The sequence below is a fragment of the Tamandua tetradactyla genome, chromosome 7 (genome assembly GCF_023851605.1).
Source record: "Tamandua tetradactyla isolate mTamTet1 chromosome 7, mTamTet1.pri, whole genome shotgun sequence".
NCBI classification, from domain to species: domain Eukaryota; kingdom Metazoa; phylum Chordata; class Mammalia; order Pilosa; family Myrmecophagidae; genus Tamandua; species Tamandua tetradactyla.
The window spans coordinates 112,272,504-112,295,261 of NC_135333.1; the positions used below are offsets into that span (position 1 = coordinate 112,272,504).

General features: G+C 33.9%; 1 protein-coding gene across 1 annotated transcript in view; it reads left to right on the top strand.

Moving 5' to 3' along the window:
* TMPRSS12 (transmembrane serine protease 12) overlaps window positions 1-22,758 on the top strand; it is a 118,133-nt gene that overhangs the window by 79,367 nt on the left and 16,008 nt on the right. Inside the window, exon 3 of the mRNA XM_077167980.1 lies at window positions 4,386-4,654. Coding sequence (XP_077024095.1) covers window positions 4,386-4,654 — 269 coding nt within the window. The remainder of the gene's footprint in view (window positions 1-4,385; window positions 4,655-22,758) is intronic.

The window sequence follows — 22,758 nt, forward strand, 5'->3', positions numbered from 1 at the left end:
TGAAGTTTGACTTCATTGGCTGGTGAAGCACAGCCCAAGCAGCTCAGCATACCTCATCTCAGCACTCGCAGCTCAGCCCAGGCCTTTGGAGATGCAGAAAGGAATAACCCTGTGGAAAGTTGTTGGAACCCAAAGGCCTGGAGAGAAGGCCAGCAGAGACCATTCTGTGCCTTCCCATGTAAGAAAGAACCTCAGTTGAAAGTTAGCTGCCTTTCCTCTGAAAAACTAATTAAATAAATCCCCTTTTATTAAAAGCTGATCGGTCTCTGGTGTGTTGCCTTCCGGCAGCTAGCAAACTAGAACAAATAGTGTCTGTGTAATTGGCACTGATAGAGAATGTGTTGTAGAACATAGCATTGATGTCTATTAAAACTTAGAACTAAAGGCTTTTTCCTACAGCCCACCTCAAAATGTCAACCCACCTGACCTTTTGGATCTATTTTTCTTTTCTGTTTTATCATTTATTCACTTAATTTTCTTATTTTTTATTAAGGCAGTAAAATTCACCTCTTTGTTTTCTGCAAGTTTTGGTAATGTATATAGCCATGTAACTACCACAGTAAGATTTATAATAGTTCTGTCATCTCACGTAATTCTTTTGTGCCTTTTGGTAGTCAATCCCTACCACTAACCTCAGCCCTTGGCAGACACTAATCTGTTTTCTCCCTTACAGTTTTGCCTTTTTCAGGATGTCATATATATGGAATCATATACTATGTAGCCTTTTGAATCTGGCTTTTGTTACTTAGTAAAATGCATCCACATTATCACATGCATCAGAAGATCATGACTTTTTAAAATGAGACATGACAAAAAGATTTTATTAAGGTATAACATACAGTGTACTCTTTAGTGTACAGTTTTGTACACTAAAGTTCTATGAATTTTGACAAATGATTAGTCAGGTAACTACCAACGCAAGACAGAACAGTTCCTTCACCTGTAAAAACTCCCACATCCCTCCTTGAGATTACCCCCTCCTCCAGTCCTAGATAACCACTGATCTGACCTCTGTTCCTATAATTTTGCCTTTTCCAGAGTATCAAATAAATGGAATCATATGGGATATAAACTTTTTAAAAATGCAACTTTATTGAGGTATGTTAAATATTCACATACCGTATAATCATCCAGATTGTACAGTGTTTCATGGTATCATCATATAGCTGTGCATTTATCATCACATTATTTATTTTTTGTCTTTTTTTAATCTGTTCCTACATAAAGGGAATGTCATTCACAAGGTTTTTATAATCACATGGTCACACCTTTAAAGCTCTGTAGTTATTCAGTCATCTTCAGGAATCAAGGCTATTGGATTACAGTTCAGCAGTTTCAGGTATTTCCCTCTAGCTACTCCAGTAATCAAAAACTGAAAGGAGATATCTCTATATTGCATAAGAATAACCTCCAGAATAACCTCTCAGCTCTATTTGAAATCTCTCAGCTACTGAGACTTTATTTTGATTCATTTATTTTCCCTTTTTTAGTCAAGAAGGCTTTCTCACTTCCATAATCCAGGGCCAGGCTTATCCCCTGGAGTCACGTCCCATTTTGCCAGGGAGATTTACACCCCTCACAGTCATATCCCACGTAGGCGGGAAGGCAGTGAGCTCACCTGCAGCGTTGGGCGAGAGAGGGCACATCTGGCTATCAAAGAGGTTCTGTGGGGGTTATGCCTATGATTAGACGTAATCATATTGTGTTCCTTTAATTCTTGTCTGTACTGAGCATTATCAGCAAACATACACATACTCACAAATATACTTTGCCAGTTTGAAGGATCAGTGGGTATCTTGGCATTTATTTAAAAAAAAAAATGGGTGTCTCAGCTTAGCTTCTACTTTGCAGGAATGAGTTTCATAAGAGCAAGCCCCAAGATCGAGGGCCTGGCCCATCAAATTGGCAGTCCCCAATGACTGTGAAAAATATCAGGTCTTCCCCAGGTGGGAAAGTTTAATATTTCTGCCTTTTCCCCATGTTCCTCAAAGGACTTTGAAAATATTTTTTAATTTTCTTCCCAGATTACTCTGGGATGTATTGGGGCAGGATATAATCTTTTTTGAGTTTGGTTTCTTTCACTTTGCATAGTGCCTTTGAGATTCATCCATATTATTGTCTGTATCAGTCTGTTCCTTTTTATTGCTGAGTAGTAGTCCATTGTATGGCTTTATCACAGTTTGTTTTTCCATCTACCAGTTAAAAGACATTTAGGTTATTTCCAATTTGGGGCAATTATGAATAATACCACTATAAATTCATTTAGGTTGGTTTGTAACCTAAGTTTTCGTTTCACTTGAGTAAATAACTAGGAATGGATTACTGGGCCATAGTAAGTATGTGTATACTTTTATATTAAAAACATAAACAAGTAGGACATATTTCATGTAAGAAAATGAGAAAAGAGAAATGACAGAAAATAAAAATCACTTATTGTACCTTTTAGAAGTCACCACTGTTAATTTTTTGTTACATGTGCTTTTACATTTTTCTATGAATATATGCTAACTATTAGATAAAATAGGGTTTTGCAATTATACTTTAAAATGAGCCCTTTTCATTAAACTATGTAATAGGAACATCATTCCATGTCAACACAGATACTTCTGTATTCCACTCTGTAGATGTAACAAATTTTATTCAAGCAATGTGTAGGGCATTTAGACCTATCCTGTGGTAAATTTTCATATGGCTAAATCTGCATGTTCATCTTCTGTTTTCATGAGGTAAAGTCTAGGAAGTAGATTGCAGAGTCAAATGCAATGCAACTTTTTAGAGGCTCTTGATACTTGTTGCCAAAGTGGCATCTATTTACAGTTTTCTGCAATGAATAATGTTGCTTTTGTTCCTTTCTATTCTTCTCTGTACTGAGCGTTATCATCAGACATACCCTTTGGCAAAGTGTATTTGCATGTGTATCTCGGCATTAATTTTTTTTAAAAAAATGCGTCTCAGCATTTGTGGAAAAAAAAGTTCTTCCTATTCCAATCCCAACTGTAACAACTGTGGTTTTAGTTTTTGATATTCTAACCCATAGAAATTTGCTGTTGCTGCTTATTCATTTATTTATTTAAAACTCTCATGCTGTAGTAGTTAATTCTGTTTTTTTGTTTTGTTCTTAAAATTTTATTGTGGTAACATATATAAAACAAAATTTTCCATTTTGACCATTATAATTGTACAGTTTATGGTATCAATTACTTTTACATTGAGCAACTGTAACCACTGTCTGTTAACAAAATGTTGTTATCCCCTGAACTGAAATATCTATCCTCACTAAGCAGTGCCCCCCTTTTCCTTCCTCCCCTCAGGCCTGATAACCTCTAATTTACTTCCTATCAATTTAAATATGGTTATTCTAGATGTTTCATATAAGAGGAATCAAAGGGGCACAGGTAGTTTGGTGGTAGAATTCTCACCTGCCATGTGGGAGACCTGGGTTCTTTTCCTGGCCCATGCACTCCAAAAAAATTTTCTTTTTTTCAACAAATGCTGCTGTGATAATGGGATATTTACATGACAAGAATGAAATATTACCCCTACCAGAGCATACAAAAAGAGAGAGAGAGAGAGGAATCAAGCATTTTTGTCCTTTTGTAGCTGGCTTATTTCAGGTAACAGTGTTTTCAAGGTTAATTGCTTCTTGTCCTTACTTTTTAGTGTCACGTTTTAGAGAATTATTTTTCACATCAATTGTATATATTCACCCATATTTTCCTTCTGGTTTAATTTTTAAAATCTTATGCTAATTTAACATACAAAATGTTTCATTCTAGAAAATTTCAAAAACTTACAAAAGTAAAGAGAATAGTTTAGTAGCATCCCATATATCCATTACCTAATTTCAAGTTATTAACTTATAACTGATCTTGTTTCATCTCTACCATCATTAGCTCCCTACCACCTAAATTACTTTGAAAGAAACCTTATATATCACTTCATTTCTAAAAGGTTGGAACTCTTCTTTAAAAATATTCTTATATCTAAATATTTAATACATCTGGAGTTTATTTTGGTGTTTAGTGTAGCTCAGAGATCAGAATAAGTTTATTTATGTTTACAAATGGTTAGTTCATTGTACCTATACCATTAAGTTAATAATCCATCCTTTTGCCCATCGTTCAGAAATGCTACCTTAATAATAAATTAAATTCATATGTACTTGGAGCTATTCTTCTGTACTTAGATCTATTTCTGGACTTTCTGTTCAGTGATCTTTATCTTTTTTCCTACATCATGATAATTATGTTGACCTCTTACAAAATATGAAAGTAGGACTACATTTGTTTTTCTATTAAACTAACGTGGGAAAAATTAGTGGGATATTAAGAATATTTACTTGGTTTTATAAGTATATTATAACAAGAACATTTACTTTCTTTCAGAAATCCTTTAATTTGGAGAGCTGTAATTGGAACTAATAATGTTTATAAGCACTATTCATATACTAAGAAGATAAAAATTAAATCAATCATTGTTCATCCAGATTTTAATTTGGAATCTTATGTAAACGATATTGCACTTTTTCATTTGAAAAAAGCAGTGAAGTATAATGCCTATATTCAGCCTATTTGTCTACCTTTTGATGTTTTCCAAAACCTGGACCGAAAAACAAAATGTTTCATAGGTGGTTGGGGAAGAACAAAAGAGGAAGGTAAATATAGTCTGAATTTTATTGATATACATTTTTCAGGTTATTGACATAGGAGAGTCAACATTTTTAGATATTTCTCTATCTTTATATCATGTATTTGAAAAATAGGTCTTTATAAACCAACAAAAATGAAATGTCTATTTTTTATTTTTATTGTATTTTTTATTTTATTTTTTGTTGTATTTTTTTCTTGCTTGTGGGAAGGAGAAAACTCTCCTCCAGAGCAGAAATAAAGACTTTTTATGGTGACACATGCCAAGATACTTCAGCGTTTAAACATTTTCAGGTCCAAGTGTTTCTTTAGTTCCAAAGACTTACAGATGATGGAGACAACTATGTGGCAGAAATGCCTATCTAAGTAATAAACTTCCAGCTGTAAGGAATCAAAATTGGTTTCCTTTTGATTTAATGCCCTGTTTAGTATATGCAGGTTGATTGCCATGTATATTCTTTACTTGCCAGAGGGGCATTAAATATATGTTGTTGACTGCCTGAACTAATGAGAGGAATATAAAAAGTAGAAAACATAGTCTCTGCCTTTGATAATAATTGCCATGTGGGAACATTTACCATATTTTAGGCACTGTTTAAATGTATTACTTTATTTTATTTGATTCTCCCACTCTCATTTACTGAATTGAGGACTTCAGAGGTTAAGAAGCTGGAACACTAAAGTCTAATGTAGTTGTTAAGTGTTCAAACCGTTCTCAAGGAAATCATAGTCCAGTTAGGAATATTTCAGATTAAGGACTGTGACTTTTTTTTCCCCTACTCTGTGTATGTCCTAGCATTTAAATATTTGTGGATTATTTAAATAGGATAGAGATAAATATAGGAAAGACCTGTTAATTATTATTTTTCTTTTTATTATCCATGAATACTCTCTAAGGAAAATAAGGAAAGCAACATGGTGTACAGAAAGAACAGGAGCTTAGAATGCCCAGGGACAAGTTGATGAATCTTTAACAACAGTTAGAACTATGATAGGAGCGATGACCACTTATTCAGTTCTGGATACTTAATAAAATGCAAGGCATTTTACATGTATTATCTTATTTAATAACTTGTGGGGATCAAGGAACAAAGCTTGCCCAAGTGGAATGGGGTACTTCCCATAAAGGTGAAGTTCATATTATGCTCTTTATATAAGAGTGATTCAGACACATGTCCCAACATATAGTTCATATATATAATTTGCTTCAAATATAATGGCATAGGAGGGTCAAAAGGAAAAGAATGGGAAAGCAGGAATAGGTATTGGTATCAGATAATGTAAATTGAAGAGTAGAGAAATTTACAGGGATAGTGAAGATATTACATAATGATAAAAGATTCAGTCTGTCAAGTCATAACAATCCTAAATGTGAATGCAGCAAACAACAGAAGCCTACTGTTGTTTCTTGAACACTGAACATACACTTTCTATATGACCCAGCAATCATATTCCTGGACATTTATCCCAGAGAGAAATGAAAACATATCCACACATAAACCTGTACCTGAATGTTTTTATTTGTAATGGCTGAAAACTAAAAATAACCAAAATGTCCTTCAATAGGTGAATGGTTAAACAAACTCTAGTACATCCTTACTGTGGAACACTACAAGCAATTAAAAGGATAAAACTATTGCTATATGCAACAACTATGTACCAAAAGGGTATTCTTAAATGATGGCCAATTTCAAAAGGTCACATATTTCAAGATTCCATTTATATAACATTCTTCAAATGACAAAATTATAAAACTGGAGAATATATCACTGGTTGCCAGGAGCAAGGGGGTTTGGTAGCATAGGGGAGATTTCTGTGACTGAATAGGTCTATATCTTGATTGTTGTATAATTATATGAATCTACATGATGAAGTAGCATAGAACTATATGTACACATTGTACCACTGTCAGTTTCATGGTTTAGATATTGTCCTATAGTTACATAAGATGTAACTGGAGGAAAGTGGGTAAAGAGTACACTCTTTACTGTACGGATAAAGAGTACGCTCTTTACTGTACCTCTCTGTACTGTCTTTTGCAACTTCCTAATACTTATAATTATTTCTAAAATTTTTTTTTTGTTAAAAAAAAAAATACCACCAAAACATCCATAACCCTTACCCAGTTCTCCAAATTGTAAGGAAAACTGCCTAATGGGGAAAATATATAACTACAAATACCACTCATGTGGATTTGCTCCCCCAAATCATACTACCTGAGTAGACCAAAAAGCTTCAAGCTAAGAATTTACTTTAAATAGGTCCTAGACTGGTACTCTCCTCAGATGTCTGACAAAATCAAACACAAATCATAAGCAGATCATAATTTCTTCAAAATTACTAAGTACCAAAAGAAAACAAGTTACCATGAATAAGAGCAGAAGCAACATATATCAGAATAAGACCTGCAAAGATTTCAGACGTTGGAATCATGAGAGACTAGGAAATGTGTGTAAGAATAAAAGATATGCTTAATATTTGAATTTCAAATTCCTTTGATGAACATTTGTGGAATATCTACGTTTTAGTTATGAATAAAGCTGCTGCAGACTTTCTTGTTAAAAAAGAAGATATATTTAAAAATATTAATTAGGTTTCCTGGACCATGCACCCCCAAATATATATATATATATAAATTAGGGCAGTGTGACGGTGGCTAAGTGGCAAAATTCTCACCTGCCATGCCGGAGACCCGTGTTCAATTCCTGGTACCTGCCCATGCAAAAACAAAATAGTAATTAAAATTTGGTAAGGATATATTAAAAGTACCAAACAACTATGGTAATTTAAAAACATAGCAACTGAAATAAACTCAGTAGGCTAAAGTGGTACCAGATCAGAAGGCACTTAGGATTATCCAAAGATTAAAATCAATCAAATTTTGGCTCACAATCAAAGATCACCTAACATATAAGGTAACAAATAATTAATAATGAAAATCGACAGAAATAATGAAACAGATTAAGTTCCCAAAGAGTTCTGATATTAACATTTTAGATAGGAGAATAAAATAAACATGGGAAATGTTTAAAGAAATAAAAAGTCAAATTAAAAATAAGAGGCTATCTAAAATGACCAGGCATATTTGAAAGAAAAAAATAAATAGAATCTTTAAAAATGAAAAATATAATTGTTAAAATTTAAGCTCACTGCATGAGCTAAATTTCAGATTAGACACAGCTGAAGAAATTGTGAAAATAATTTAAAGAAATGACATAGAGAAAGAGAAAATATGAAAGAAAGAATTAGAGGGAGAAAATGAGAAAGTCTAACACACACCTTACTGGAGTCCTACAGAAGAAAGAATAAAGAGAATGGAGGAGAGGCAATATTCAATGTTTTTTTTAAATTATTTATTTATTCATTTATTTTATTTTTTGCACGGGCAGGCAATGGGAATCGAACCTGGGACTGGCAGGTGAGAACTCTGCCTGCTGAGCCACCATGGCCTGCCCTTTCAATGGGTTTTAACTGAAATGTTTCTTTACTTGATGAAAGACATGAATCCAGACATAGTAAGTACAGTATCAACCAAGTAAAAAATGTAATAATGCCTTTTCATACATTTTAGTGAAATTATAAAACAAAAAACAAAGATCTGAAATACAACCAGAGAAAAAAGAAAAATCCTTGTAAAAGAACTACAGATTGGCTTTCAGAAAAATCAAGAGCGATAATGAAATCCAAAAGACAATGAAATAGCACCTTCAAGTTACTGAGAGAAAATGGCTGTGAACCTACAACTATGTATCCAGCAAAACTGTCATTCAAGAATAAGTGAAGAAAAATGGAATTTAATACAAATTCTTTCACCAAAAGCAATGAAAGATAAATCAGAAAGAAGTAAATTTATGCCAGAATGGAGGTATGAGATATGAAAGAATAATGAGTAAATAAATTGGTAAATATATAGGCAAATGTAAATAAACATTGTCTCCATACAACATTGTTTTTCAAATGTGGATTTTTTTTTCTGTAGGGGACATATGGCAATATTAGGAGAAATTTGGGGTTGCCACGACTGAAGCAAGAGGTTTGCCAAGGGCAACCAGAGGATAGAAACCAGGAATGCCACTCAAGCATCCTACACTGCATAGGATGGCCCTTCCACTGTTACATCCCAACAAAGAATTATCTATCCCAAAATGCCGATAGGACCAAGACTGAGAAACGTTGAAATACAATTTAAAACTAATGTCTAATTGGCAAAAATTTTTCAAAGATATAATTTGAATACTAAAAAGCATGAGTTGCAGAAGGGGTGAGGAGAGTTAAAGAGTTAATATGTCCTTCTGTAATTCAGGAAAAATATTAAGATACCGATGAACATTAAACGTGAATGCTCAAAATGGAAGGGCAGCTTTTAATAACAGAAATAGAAGCATAACATAAACCAATAGAGAGTAACAAATGAAATAAGAAAGTAAAGACAAAAATCTTGATCAGTTAAAAAAAAAGGAAATAGACGTAGGAGAGGTGAAACAAATGGAAAGTACAAAATAAGACAGTAGGAACATCCTCAAGTATATTCATAATCACAATAAATGCTAATGGGCTAAATTACTTGTTAAAAGAGATAATCAGATTAAGGATCAGAGAATCTAGCTATATCATTATTCAAGGGGCACATAAAATTAAGGATATGGAAAGTTGAACAAAAAAACATATCAAGTAAATTCTAACTAAAAGGAAACTGGTGCTACCATAAAAAGAGGAGGTAAAATAGACTTTGAGACTATAATTATAATGGGTGAAGAAAGCCTTTATTTAATAACGAAGATTCAAGTCATCAGGAATATAAAACAATTGTAGGTTTGTGAGCCTAATAAACAGGATCCAGATCTATTAAGAAAAAAATTGCAGAGCAAGCATAACTTCACCATGATAGGAAAGGTTAACACAACTCTTAATTATTGGCATATCAGCAAGATAAAAATTGGTAAATTTTCTAATAAAATTAGAATATTTGAATAAAATTAGCAAGCTTGATTTGATAGACAAAATCAGAATTCTAAACCTCAAAATCAGAGATTTTTGTCTTTTCTAGATAGATGGAAACTATAAAAACCACTTGCTAGGCCATAAAGCAAATCTCAAAGTTCAAAGTATTTGTACTATACAGGCTATATACTCTGATTACAATGCGTTTAATTTAGAAATATAAAAGAGTGACAGGAATATTAGCTATGGTAATATGAATAGGTTGACAAATCTCCCACTAAAATAAGTATGAACTGGACAGAATTTTCGAAAACAATTATTTCAGGATTCTGGAAATCAAGTAAAAACACAACAAATTAAAGACCATTTATTAAAACTTATAGAAATTTTGTCAAGAAGAAGAATTTGCAACCTTCTTGCTTATGGATGCTCCCAACTCTCCCTTCCAGCTCAGTGCAGTTTTATCAAGAACAGAAGTTTTGCTGTCAGAGGTGGTGGACTTGATTTGGGGCAGAGGTTGAGAACACATGCTGGCGGCATTGTCAGTAAGAGTAATAAAGTCAGCAAGAGGTGAATGGAGAAAGAGGTTACAGCTCTGCTGGCCTGGGGTTGTGTTCCCAGGTGGGCCAAACAGTAAAACATCAGAAATTTGACAGGAAGATCCTGGAAATGAGAGAGCCACAAAATGACTCAATAAGCTCTCTAAACATCCCTGGCTTAATAGACAACTACATATTGGGGAAAGGGTGCAGAATGTGAGAAAGCCCAATATAAAGTATATTTAGAGTCAAAATATATTTGAGAACTGAATGAAGTTTGAATGTACTCCCCAACCCACACACGGATCTATCAGCAGAGGATATAGGCCTTATAGATTTAAGATATTGGAACACAACCACCTCCTAAATCATTGATTGGCCATTAAATTGTGCAGACACAGGAGCAATCACTATGAAGCCATGCTAAAAAAGTAAAAATCAGAAAACAAGAGCAGAAATGTCATCAGCCACATACTGTGGGGAGACACTCAGTTTAACTCCAGTAAAGTTACTTAAAATATGACAATAGCAATCCTCAAGGGAATGTTGAAATCCAGAATCACTACAATGTATTTTAGAAAATGCCTAGTTTTATAACAACAACAACAAAAAAGACATGCAAAGATATCAGGAAAGTGTGATTGGTATTCAATAAAATATGAATCATTCAATAGAAATTGACCCTGAGTAGGCACAATGTTGAATTTAGCAAAGACTTTTAAGCTTCTCTTTACATATCTTTAATAAATTTAAATTTAAGGAAACTGTTCAGAAAATTAAAGGAAAATGTGAAGATAATGAATTAACGAATAGGTAATGTCTAGAGAAATAGAAAATTTTAAAAAGATCCAAAAATTCTAGAGATTTGAGGTGACAGAAAAAAAAGAAAGGTAAACTTGAAGATACAGCACATAGAATCATCCATTCTGAAGAACATAGAGAAGAAATACTGAAAGATAAGCACTCAGAAACCAGTGGGACAACATCAAGTGTACCAACATAGATTTCCAAAAGGAGAAGAAAGAGAAAACATGGCAGAAACATTTTATGAAAAACATTAATTTACATAAGAAGATCAAGAAAATCAATTAATGTAAAAACAAAGATAGCTGCATCTAGACACATTGTAGCAAAACTGCTGAAAGTCTGATATAAAAAAAAGTGTTCAAGTTGTAAGAATAAAATAACTATTCATCTTAACAGGGAAAACAATGTGATTAACAGCTGCACTCTCATTAGAAAGAATGGAGTCCAGAATACAAAGGAATGACATATTCAATGTCCTGAAAGGAAAGAACGTCAACTAGGAATTCTGTATCCAGCAAAACCATTCCTCCAAAATGAAATTGAAAAAAAAAAATCTCAAATAAAAAAAGTGAGAATTGATTTTATGATTCCTTACATAAAAAAAAAGGAAGGATTGAAGGAAAAAAGTCCCAATGAAGGAAGGAAGGATGGATGTCCTTTGGGATGAAAGAAAATGACGACATACAGAAACTCAAATCCAAGGAAGAAATGAAGAGCACTAGATAGCATAATTGCACAAGTAAAATTAAATTCTATATAAATATATTCTTCTCTCTTCTTCCTTAGTTTATTTTTTAAAACCCACAAGATTTCATTAAAAAGCTATTACAGCACTTTATTGCTGCATTTTTATAAGAAATATAGATGTGATATACATGCCAATAACAGGACAAAGAAAGAGGGAAACAAAGGTACTAAACTGGAGGAAAGTTGCTATAGTTTACTGGAATTAGATCAATATTAACATAAAGGAAATTACTTCTGAAGCCACAAGAATAAAAAGGATTGTGACAGGATACTATGAACACTGTATGCCAACAAATTAGATAACCTAGATGAAATAGATAACCTTCTAGAAATACACAAACTATCTACACTAACCAAGAATAGAAGATCTTACAGATCAATAACAAGTAAAGAGATTGAATCATTAATCAAAAACCTCCCAGCAAAGAAAAGCCCAGGACCACATGACTTCACTGGTGAATTTTAACAAACATTCGAAGAAGAATGAACACCAATCCTGCTCAAACTCTTTCAAAAAATTTAAGAGGATGTAGTGCTCCCTAACCCTTTCATTAAGGCTAATATCACCCTAATACCAGAGTCAGATTGGTATCACAAAAAATAAAATTACATACCATTCTCTTTTTTTAATGTAAATGTAAAATTTCTCAACAAACTACTAGCAAAGCAAATCCAATAGTACATTTAAATATTAGACACTATGAGCAAGTGGGGTTTATCCTAGGTATGCAAGGGTGATTAAATATTAGAAAATAATTTATTACATTAATACAGCATATTTTAAAAACAAAATCATTTCAGTTGATGTAGAAAAGGCATTTGATGAAATTCAGCACCCTTCCTGATTAAAAAAACACTCAGAAGAAAAGGAATAGAAGGAAATATCCTTTACACATAAAGGGCATATATAAAGGGCATAGCTAACATCACACTCAATGATGAAAGACTGAAAGCTTTCCCTCTGAAATCAAGAAGAAGACAAGGAAGCCCTGTTATTCAACATTGTACTGGAAGTTCTTCCCAGAGCAATGAGACAAGAAAAAGAAAAGGCATCCAAATTGGAATAGCAGGAGGAAATTTTCCCTATTTGCAAATGACATGATTCTATAAACAGAAAATCCTGAAAGATCCACAACAAAGCACCTACACCTAATAAATGAATTCAGCAAAGTGACAGCATACAAAAAAATTTTGTAAATTTTCTTTATTAACAAGCTCTAAAGGAAATTAAGAATATATATATTATATATTATATATATTCTTTTTTTATTAATTAAAGAAAAAAGAAATTAACACAACATTTAGAAATCATTCCATTCTACATATGCAATCAGTAATTCTTAACATCATCACATAGATGCATGATCATCATTTCTTAGTACATTTGCATCGATTCAGGAAAAGAACTAGCAAAACAACAGAAAAAGATATGAATGTTAATATAGAGAAAAAAAGAATAATAATAGTAAAAAAAAAAAAGACAAGGAAAAAGAAAAAAAAAGACACAAACAAACAAATATATATTCTTAATAACAGCAAAAGGAATCAAATATCTGGGGATAAATTTTAACCAAGGGTGTAAAGAACCTATATATGAAAAACTAACAAAACATTATTAAAAGAAATCAAATAAGACCTAAATAATAGGATATTTCTTGCTCATTGTTTGTAAGATAAATTATTAACATGTCAATTTTACCAAACTCTATTTAAAGGCTCAATACAATCCCAGTCAAAATTCCAACAGCCTTCTTAATAAGGGTATGATATCCAGAATATATAAATAAATACTAAAATTCAACAACAAAAAAAACAACCCAATTTAAAAAATGAGTAAGAGACTTGAATAGATATTCCTAAGAAGATATATAAATGACCAAAAATGCACGTGAAAAGATGCTTAATATCTTTAGTTATTAGGGACATGCAAATCAAAACCACAATGAGATATGGTTTCACACCCACTCCAAACAGCTAGTTAAAAAAAAAAAAAAAAAAAGTTGAAGCAGATGTGGAGAAACAGGAACACTCATTCATTGCTGGGAATGTAAACTGTGCGGCCACTGTGGAAAAGAGTTTGGTCTTCCTCAGGAAGTTAAGAATAGAGTTACTATGTGATCCAGTAATTTCACTTGTAGATATATACTTCTAAGAGTTGAAATCAGGAACTCAGGCAGATATTTGTACATAATGTTTATAACAGCAATATTCACAATAGCCAAAAAGTGTAAGGAACCCAAGCAGCCATCATAGATGGCTGGATAAACAAAATGTGTTTACACATGGAATACACATGGAATGGAATGTTAACCATAAAAAAGGAATGAAGTTTGGATACATACAACAACTGGATAAACCTTGAGGACATTATTTAACAAAAACGAAGACATTAAAGAAGGAACAGAGGAAAAACAGACATGACTGAAAAGAAAAATAGCAAAATGGCAGATGTAAGTTCAACAACATCACTAGTATACTAAATGCAAAGAGATAAACACTCCAATTAAAAGACAGTAAGTGTTACAGTAGCTAAAAAAAATTCTAACTATATCTCTTCTCCTAGAGACACCCCTTAGATTCAAAGATGCAAATACGTTAAAAGTAAAACGTTGAAAAGGATATATAATACAAACAGTAACCTTAGAGAGCAGTACTATCTGTATTAACATCAGAACTGATGTACTTACAGACAAAATAAAATTTAGATTAAAAGAGGGCATTTCATAATGATGAAAGGATAAATATGCCGGGGATGATACAACTGTTAAAATAATTGAGCCCCAAAATAATGACAGAAAAAGTACAAAATTGAAAAGATAAATAAAAAATTCAAATATAGTTGAAGATTTCAAACCCCTATATCAATAATGTATAGAACAACAATCAAGGATGTTACAGATTTGAACAACATTGTCATCCAACTTTAAATAAATGGCCTTATCAAACATTTCACCCAACGAAAGCAGAATCCACATTTTTAAAGGCAGTTTATTGAGATTAATTCAAATACCATATAATCCATCTAAACTGTACAATTAACATCTTCTAATATATTCACAGAGTTGTACATTCATCGTGGTGATTAAATCTAGAACATTTTCACCCTCAGGAGGGTTCACTGTGCTATACAGTCCCATTTTTTGTTCCCTGGCTTTCCTTCTAGTGACATACAGGACTCTAAACTTTCTCTTTTAACCACAGTCACACCCACGTATCATCATTGCTAACTCTATCCATTTCCAAACATGCACATAGTTGTGCATACATCCCAACAATCAACTTTAGCTCATTGTTGTTTTTTGCTTTTTTGACATGGGCAGGCTATGGGAATCGAACTCGGGCCTCCAACATGGCAGGCAAGAACTCCGCCACTGAGCCACCATTGTCCACCCTCATTGTAGTTTTGATTTGCATTTACCTAATGGCTAACGATGTTAAACATCTTTTTATGTGTTTCTTTAGCCATTTGTATGTTTTCTCTGGAAAAAGGTATATTCATGTCTTTTGCCTATTTTTAAATTGGGTTTGTCAAAAGGGTTCAAGATGGCGGCTTAGTGAGGTGTGGAATTTACTTCATCCTCTAGAGCAGTTAGTAAATAGCCAGGAACAGTACAGAACAACTGCTGGGGCCACATCAGTGACTGGACACATAATGTACACCAGTCTGGACAAGGTGGACCAGCTGTGATCCCACCCAGAACCATGAGTCTCCCAAGCTGTGGAGGCTGGCACCCCTCCCCCACAGGCTAGTTCCCAGAAGGGAAAAGAAAGAGACTTTACTAATAGCAAGGGACTGAGCTCAACCAAACTCTAATTGTGGAATTAATTAAATTCTGACTACTAAAAATAGGCCCCCAGCTCAGCTGAACCTCCGGTAAAAGCAGAGGTTGTTGGTTTTTGCCCTGGTACAGAGGGGGCAGGGCTGACAGAAAAAGAAACCTTTTTCTCAAGGTTAGACCATATGCTGGGTCATGGAGAAAGTCTCAATAAATTTAAAAAGATTGAAATAATACAAAACACTTTCTCATATCATAAAGGAGTGAAGTTGGAAATCAGTAATAAACAGAGGGCCCGAATATTCACAAACATAAGGAAGCCAGCCACACATTCTCAAACAACCAGTGGGTCAAGGAAGAAAATTCAAGAGAAATCAGTAGATATCTTGAGGCAAATGAAAATGAAAAGACAACATATCAAAATTTGTGGGATGCAGCAAAGGCAGTGCAAAGAGGGAAATTTATTGCCCTACATGACTATATCAAAAAAGAAGAAAGAGCAAAAATTGAGGAATTTAAGTTTCACTTGGATGAACTAGAAAAAGAACAGCATACTAACCCCAAAGCAAGCGAAAGGAAAGAAATAAAAAAGGCTAGAGCAGAAATAAATGAAATTGAGAACAAGAAAACAAACCAAACCAGAAGTTGGTTCTATGAGAAAATCAATAAGATTGATAGGTCCTTAGCTAGGTTGACAAAAAGAAGAAACGAGAGGATGCAAATAAATAAAATCAGAAATGGAAGAAGAAACATAACCACTCACCCCACAGAAATAAAGGAGATAATGAGAGGATACTATTAACAACTTTATGCTAATAAACTCAACAACGCAGATGAAATGGACAATTTCCTAGAAAAGCATGAACAACCAATATTGACTCAAGAAGAAATAGACGACCTCAACAAACCAATCACAAGTGAAGAATTGAATCAGTCATTAAGAAGCTCCCCATAAAGAAAAGTCCAGGACCAGATAGCTTCACATGTGAATTCTACCATACATTCGATAAAGAATTAGTACCAATCCTGCTCAGACTCTTCAAAAAAAACATGAAGAGGAGGGAATGCTACCTAACTCATTCTACAAAGCCAACATCACCCTCATATCAAAACCAGACAGATATTACCAAAAAAGAAAACTACAGACCAATCTCTCTTACGAATATACATGCAAAATCCTCAACAAAATTCTTGCAAATCGAATCCAGCAGCACATTAAAAGAATTATACACCATGATCAAGTAGGATTCATCCCAGGTATGCAGGGATGGTTCAACATAAGAAAATCAATTAATGTAATACATCATATCAACAAATCAAAGCTGAAAAACCACATGATCATCTCGATTGATGCAGAAAAGGCATTTGATAAAATTCAACATCCTTTCCTTTGAAAACACTTGAAAGGATAGGAATAGAAAGGAACTTCCTCAACATAATAAAGGGAATATATGAAAAACCCACAGCTGACATCATCCTCAATGGGAAAAAACTGAAGACTTTCCCCCTAAGATCAGGAAGAAGACAAGGATGTCCACTGTCACCATTGTTACTCAACATTGTGTTGGAAGTTCTAGCCAGAGAGATTAGACAAGAAAAAGAAATACAAGGCATCCACATTGGAAAGGAAGAAGTAAAACTCTCACTGTTTGCAGATGATATGATACAATATGTCGAAAACCCCAAAAAATCCAGAGCAAAACTACTAGAGCTAATTAAATGAGTACAGCAAAGTGGCAGGTTACAAGATCAACACTTAAAAATCTGTAATGTTTCTACATACAGGTAATGAACAGGTAATGATTTTCTGAGGGGGAAGTCATGATAAAAATTCCATTTACAAATTGCAACCAAAAGAATAAAATGTTTAGGAATAAGTTTAACTAAAGAGACAAAAGACCTATACAGAGAAGACTATAAGATTGTTAAAAGAAATCACAGAAGACCGAAATAAATGGAAGGGCATACCGTGTTCATGGATTGGAAGACTAAATATAGTTAAGAGGTCAATTCTACCTAAATTGATTTATAGATTCAATGCAATACCAATTAAAATCCAAAAAACTTATACTTTTCAGAAATAGAAAACGAATAACCAATTTATCTGGAAGGGCAGAGTGCCCCAAATAGCTAAAAATAATCTGAGAAAGAAAAATGAAGTCAGAGATCTCCCACTACCTGACTTGAAGGTGTATTATGAAGATAGAGTGATCGAAACATTATGGTACTGGCATAAAGATAGATATACTGACCAATGGAATTGAATAGAGTGTTCAGATATAGACCCTCTCATCTATGGACAATTGACCTTTGATAAGGCAGTCAAGCCAACTCGCCTGGGACAGAACAGTCTCTTCAATAAATGGTGCCTAGAGAATTGGATATCCACATGCAAAAGAATGAAAGAGGATCCTTATCTCACACCCTATACAAAAATTAACTCAAAATGGATCAAACACCTAAACATTAGATCTAAGACCATAAAACTTTTAGAAGAAAATGCAGGGAAATATCTTTAAATCTATAATAGGAGGCAGTTTCCTAGACCTAACACCCAAACCACAACCATTGAAGAAAGAAAGAAATGGGACTCCTCAAAATTAAACACTTTTTTACATCAAAGAACTTCGTCAAGAAAGTAAAAAGACAGCCTACACAATGGGAGACAATATTTGGAAAAAACATATCAGATAAAGGTCTAGCATCCAGAATATTTAGAGAGATTGTTCAACTCGACAACAAAAAGACAGACAAACCAATTACAAAATGGGCAAAAAACTTGAACAGATACTTCTCAGAAGAGGAAATACAAATGGCCAAAAGGCACATGAAAAGATGCTCAACTTCCCTGGCTATTGGGAAATGCAGATGAAAACGACAATGAAATATCATCTCACACTCACCAGAATGGCCATTATCAATAAAACAGAAAACGACAGGTGCTGGAGAGGATGTAGAGAAAGAGGCACACTTATCCACTGTTGGTGGGAAGGTCAAATAGTAAAACCACTGTGCAAGGCAGTTTGGCGGTTCCTCAGGAAGCTATGTATAGAATTGCCATATGACCTGGCAATACCATTGCTAGGTATCTACTCAGAGGATATTAGGGCAAAGACACAAAGGGACATTTGCACACCAATGTTTATAGCAGCATTATTTATCATTGCCAAGAGATGGAAACAGCCCAACTGTCCATCAACAGATGAGTGGCTAAACAAAAGCTGTTGTATATACATACAATGGAATATTATACAACTGTGAGATAGAATAAAGTTATGAAGTGTGTAACAACATGGATGGACCTTAAGGACATTATGCTGAGTGAGATTAGCCAGAAACAAAAGGACAAATACTGTGTGGTCTCACTGATACGAACTAACATTAATGAATTAACTTGGGTAATTTCAGTTAAGAACAGAGGTTGTCAGGAGCTAGAAATAGGGTACATATTGGGTAATTAGAACTGAAGGGATACAGATTGTGCAATGGACTGACTGTAAGAATTCAGAAATGGAGACCACAATACTACCTAACTGTAATATAATAATGTTAGAACACTGAATGAAGCTGAATGTGAGAATGATAGAGGGAGGAGGCCTAGGAGCACAAATGAAATCAGAAGAAAAGATATATGATAAAGACTTAGATGGTAAAATCTAGGAATGCCTCGAGTGTATAAGGATAGTAACTAAATATACAAATTTTAAAATGTTTTGCATGAGGAAGAACAAAGGAATGTCAATAATGCAGGATATTGAAATGGTAATTAATATTTAAAACTTATGTATGAGACTAAAGCAAAAAATATTTATTTAGTACAAAATTTATATTTTGACTAGTGCATTTCCTAATATCTTATGTAGACAGCTTAATTGAACACCATAAGTACATGGAAACTTGAGTAGGGCCTGTCCAGAGTGATGCCTCGATAAATCCCAGAAGAATTTGAATAGTGAATAAAAAAGTATTTGCAAAGTCCCCTTAGGGGAATGGTGAGAAAGGGGGAAAATTCAACTCCCCCAAGTGGAGAATTCTTCATATTCTCACCAGCAGTGGGGACAACCAAAGCAATAGACTGAGCCCCCAATCTTAGGGTTTGTTCATATTAAACTTAACCCTGAAAAGGATAGGCTAAGCCCACTTAAAATTAGGCTAAGAGTCACCCCAAGAGAACCTCTTCTGTTGCTCAGATGTGGCCTCTCTCTCAACCAACAGGACAAGCAAACTCACTGCCCTCCCCCTGTCTACGTGGAACATGACTCCCAGGGGTGTGGACCTTCCTGGCATCATGGGACAGAAATCTTAGAATGAGCTGGGATTCAGCACCAAGGGATTGAGAAAACCTTCTCGACCAAAATGGGGAAGAGAGAAATGAGACAAAGTGTCAATGGCTGGGAGATTCCAAACAGAGTCGAGAGGTTATCCTGGAGGTTATTCTTATGCATTAAATAGATATCACCTTTTTAGTTAAGGTGTAACAGAGAGGCTGGGGGGAACTGCCTGAAAATGTAGAGCTGTGTTCCAATAGCCATGTTTCTTGAAGATGATTATATAATGATATAGCTTTCGCAATGTGACTGTGTGATTGTGAAAACCTTGTGTCTGATGCTCCTTTTATCTACCTTATGGACAGATGAGTAAAACATATGGATTAAAAATAAATAAATAATGGGGGAACAAATGTTAAAATAAATTTAGTAGGTTGAAATGCTAATAATCAATGAAAGGGAGGGAGAAGGGGTATGGTATGTTGATTTTTTTCCTGTTTTCTTTTTATTTCTTTTTCTGAATTGAGGCAAATGTTTGAAGAAATGATCATGATGATGAATATACAACTATGTGATAAAAAAAGAATGTTCATATTATATGTTGATTGGCTTTATTAATAAAAGTTTTTTAAAAAAGAGCCTAGGGAGGATAAGAAAATAAACTAAAACATTATGCTAAGTGAGGGAAGCAAGATACAAAAGACTGCAAATTGTGTGAATCCATTTATATAAATTTCTAGAAAAGGCAAGCCTATGACAGTGAGCAAGTTATTTCCTGAATCTAGGGCTGAGAGTAGAAACTGACTGAAAATGGTTATGGAAGGATTTTCTAGGATAAAAAATGGCTTGTATACTGATGCTGGTTGCACCACTGTATAACTTTACTAGAAATAACTATTCACTTACAATTTGGGAATTTTCATGCTGTGTAAACTAAGCCTCAATAAAGCTGCAAGAATTTTAAAATATCAAAATTTTTAAATCTTGCATTTAGAAAATTCAAAACACATTACAAAATAACTCATATCAAAGAGCCTGTTGCTCATACTTTAGGTATAAAATCTATGATGCCTAATGAAAAGTGCTAAAGATATTTCCCTTAATTTTTTCTAAGGATTTTATAGATTTATAATTTATATTTATGTAATTGACAGGTTTTATAATTAAAAAATTTTTTTCAAAATATGATTTACATTTATGCATTTGATCCAATTTGAGTTAACTTTTGTGTATGGTGTGAGGTAGAGGTTCACTTTCATTTTCTACATTTGGATATTCAGTTTCCAGTACTGTTTGTTGAAGAGACTCTTCATTCCCCCCTTGAGTGAATTTGATTCCCTTGTCAAAATCAATTGACCATAAATTGACAGAAGAATATCCCTAATGAATACAGATGCAAAACTTTTCAGCACATTTAAAGAACTATACATTTTAAAGAAAATAAAGAACTATATACCATGATCAAGTGGGATTTTTCCCAGGTATGCAAGGGTGGTTCACCATAATAAAATCAATTTAATAGACCACATTAATAGAACAACAACAAAAAAAAAACTTGATCATTTCAATTGACACATAAAAGGCATCCAACATAATTTAATACCCTTACTGATAAAAAATATTCAGAAAACTAAGAGTAGAAGGAAATATTCTTAACATGTAAAATAAGATATGAAAAACCCACAGCTAACACCATACTCAATGGTGAAATACTGAAAGCTTTTCCTCCAAGGGAAACCAGTTGCCCCTGTTACTCAACTTCATACTGGACATTCTACCCAGAGCATTTAAGCAAGAAAAAGAATTATGAGGCATCCAAATAGGAAAGGAAGAAGTGAAAGCCCCCATATTTGCAGGTGACGTGATCCTATCCATGGAGAATCCTGAAATATCCACAACAAAGCTGTGGCAATTTGAGGTTGTTACATACACCTGAAAATGGTATATTCTTTGTTTTTTTTTTGGGGGGGGGGGTGCATGGTCCAGGAATCGAACCCACATCTCCCACATGGAAGGTGGGCATTCTAACTGCTGAACTACCCATGCACCCAAAAAAGGGCACATTCTTTTAATCCATTCCTGTGGGTGCAATTTATTGTGAGTGGGACCTTTTGATTAGGTTATTTCAATTGAAATGTGACCTGTGCCATTCAAGGTGGGTCTTAATCCACTTACTGAAGTTCTTTGTAAGAGTTTAAAATACATATGGAAGCTGAGAGATGAAATTAAGAGAATCTCACAGAGAAGAGCACCAGGGAGGCTGAGAAAGGGAGCTACTGAAACCAGAAGTGGAAAGCAATGAAACCCAGGAGAGAAGGACCAGCAAACATTGCCATGTACCTTCCCATGTGACTGAGGTGTCCCAGATGCTGGCAGATTGTCTTCAGAATCCAGATATCATACTGTTGATGCCTTGAGCTGGATATTTTCATGACATGAGAACTATAAGTTTGTAAGCTAACTCCCCATTGTAAGAGCCAGCCTATTTCTGGTATGTTGTATTCCAGCAGCTTTAGCAAATTGAAACAGAAGTTAATAGCACTAATAATTGAATTCAACAAAGTGGCAAGGTACAGGATCGATATGCGCAAATCAGTGTGGTGTTTCCACATGCTTTCTATATGCTAGCAATGAATAATCAGAAGAGGAAATCAAGACAAAAATTCTACTTACAATAACAGCTAAAATAATCAAGTATCTTAGGAACAAATTTAAGCAAGGATATTAAAGGACATATACATGGAAGATTACCAAACATTTCTGAAAGAAGTTAAAGATGACATTAATAAATGGAAGGGCATTTTCTATTCAGGGATTGAAAGACTAAATATTGCTAACATGTCAGTTCGACTCAGAGCATATATACATTCAATGCAGTTCCAATGAAAATTTCAATAAACTTCTTTACAGAAATGAAAAAAAGTCATCAAATTCATGTAGAAAGGTAAGTAGTCTGAATTGGCAAAACTATCTTGAAAAGGAAGAACAAAGTTAGAGGGCTTTCACTTCCTGATTTTAAAACTTATTACAAAGC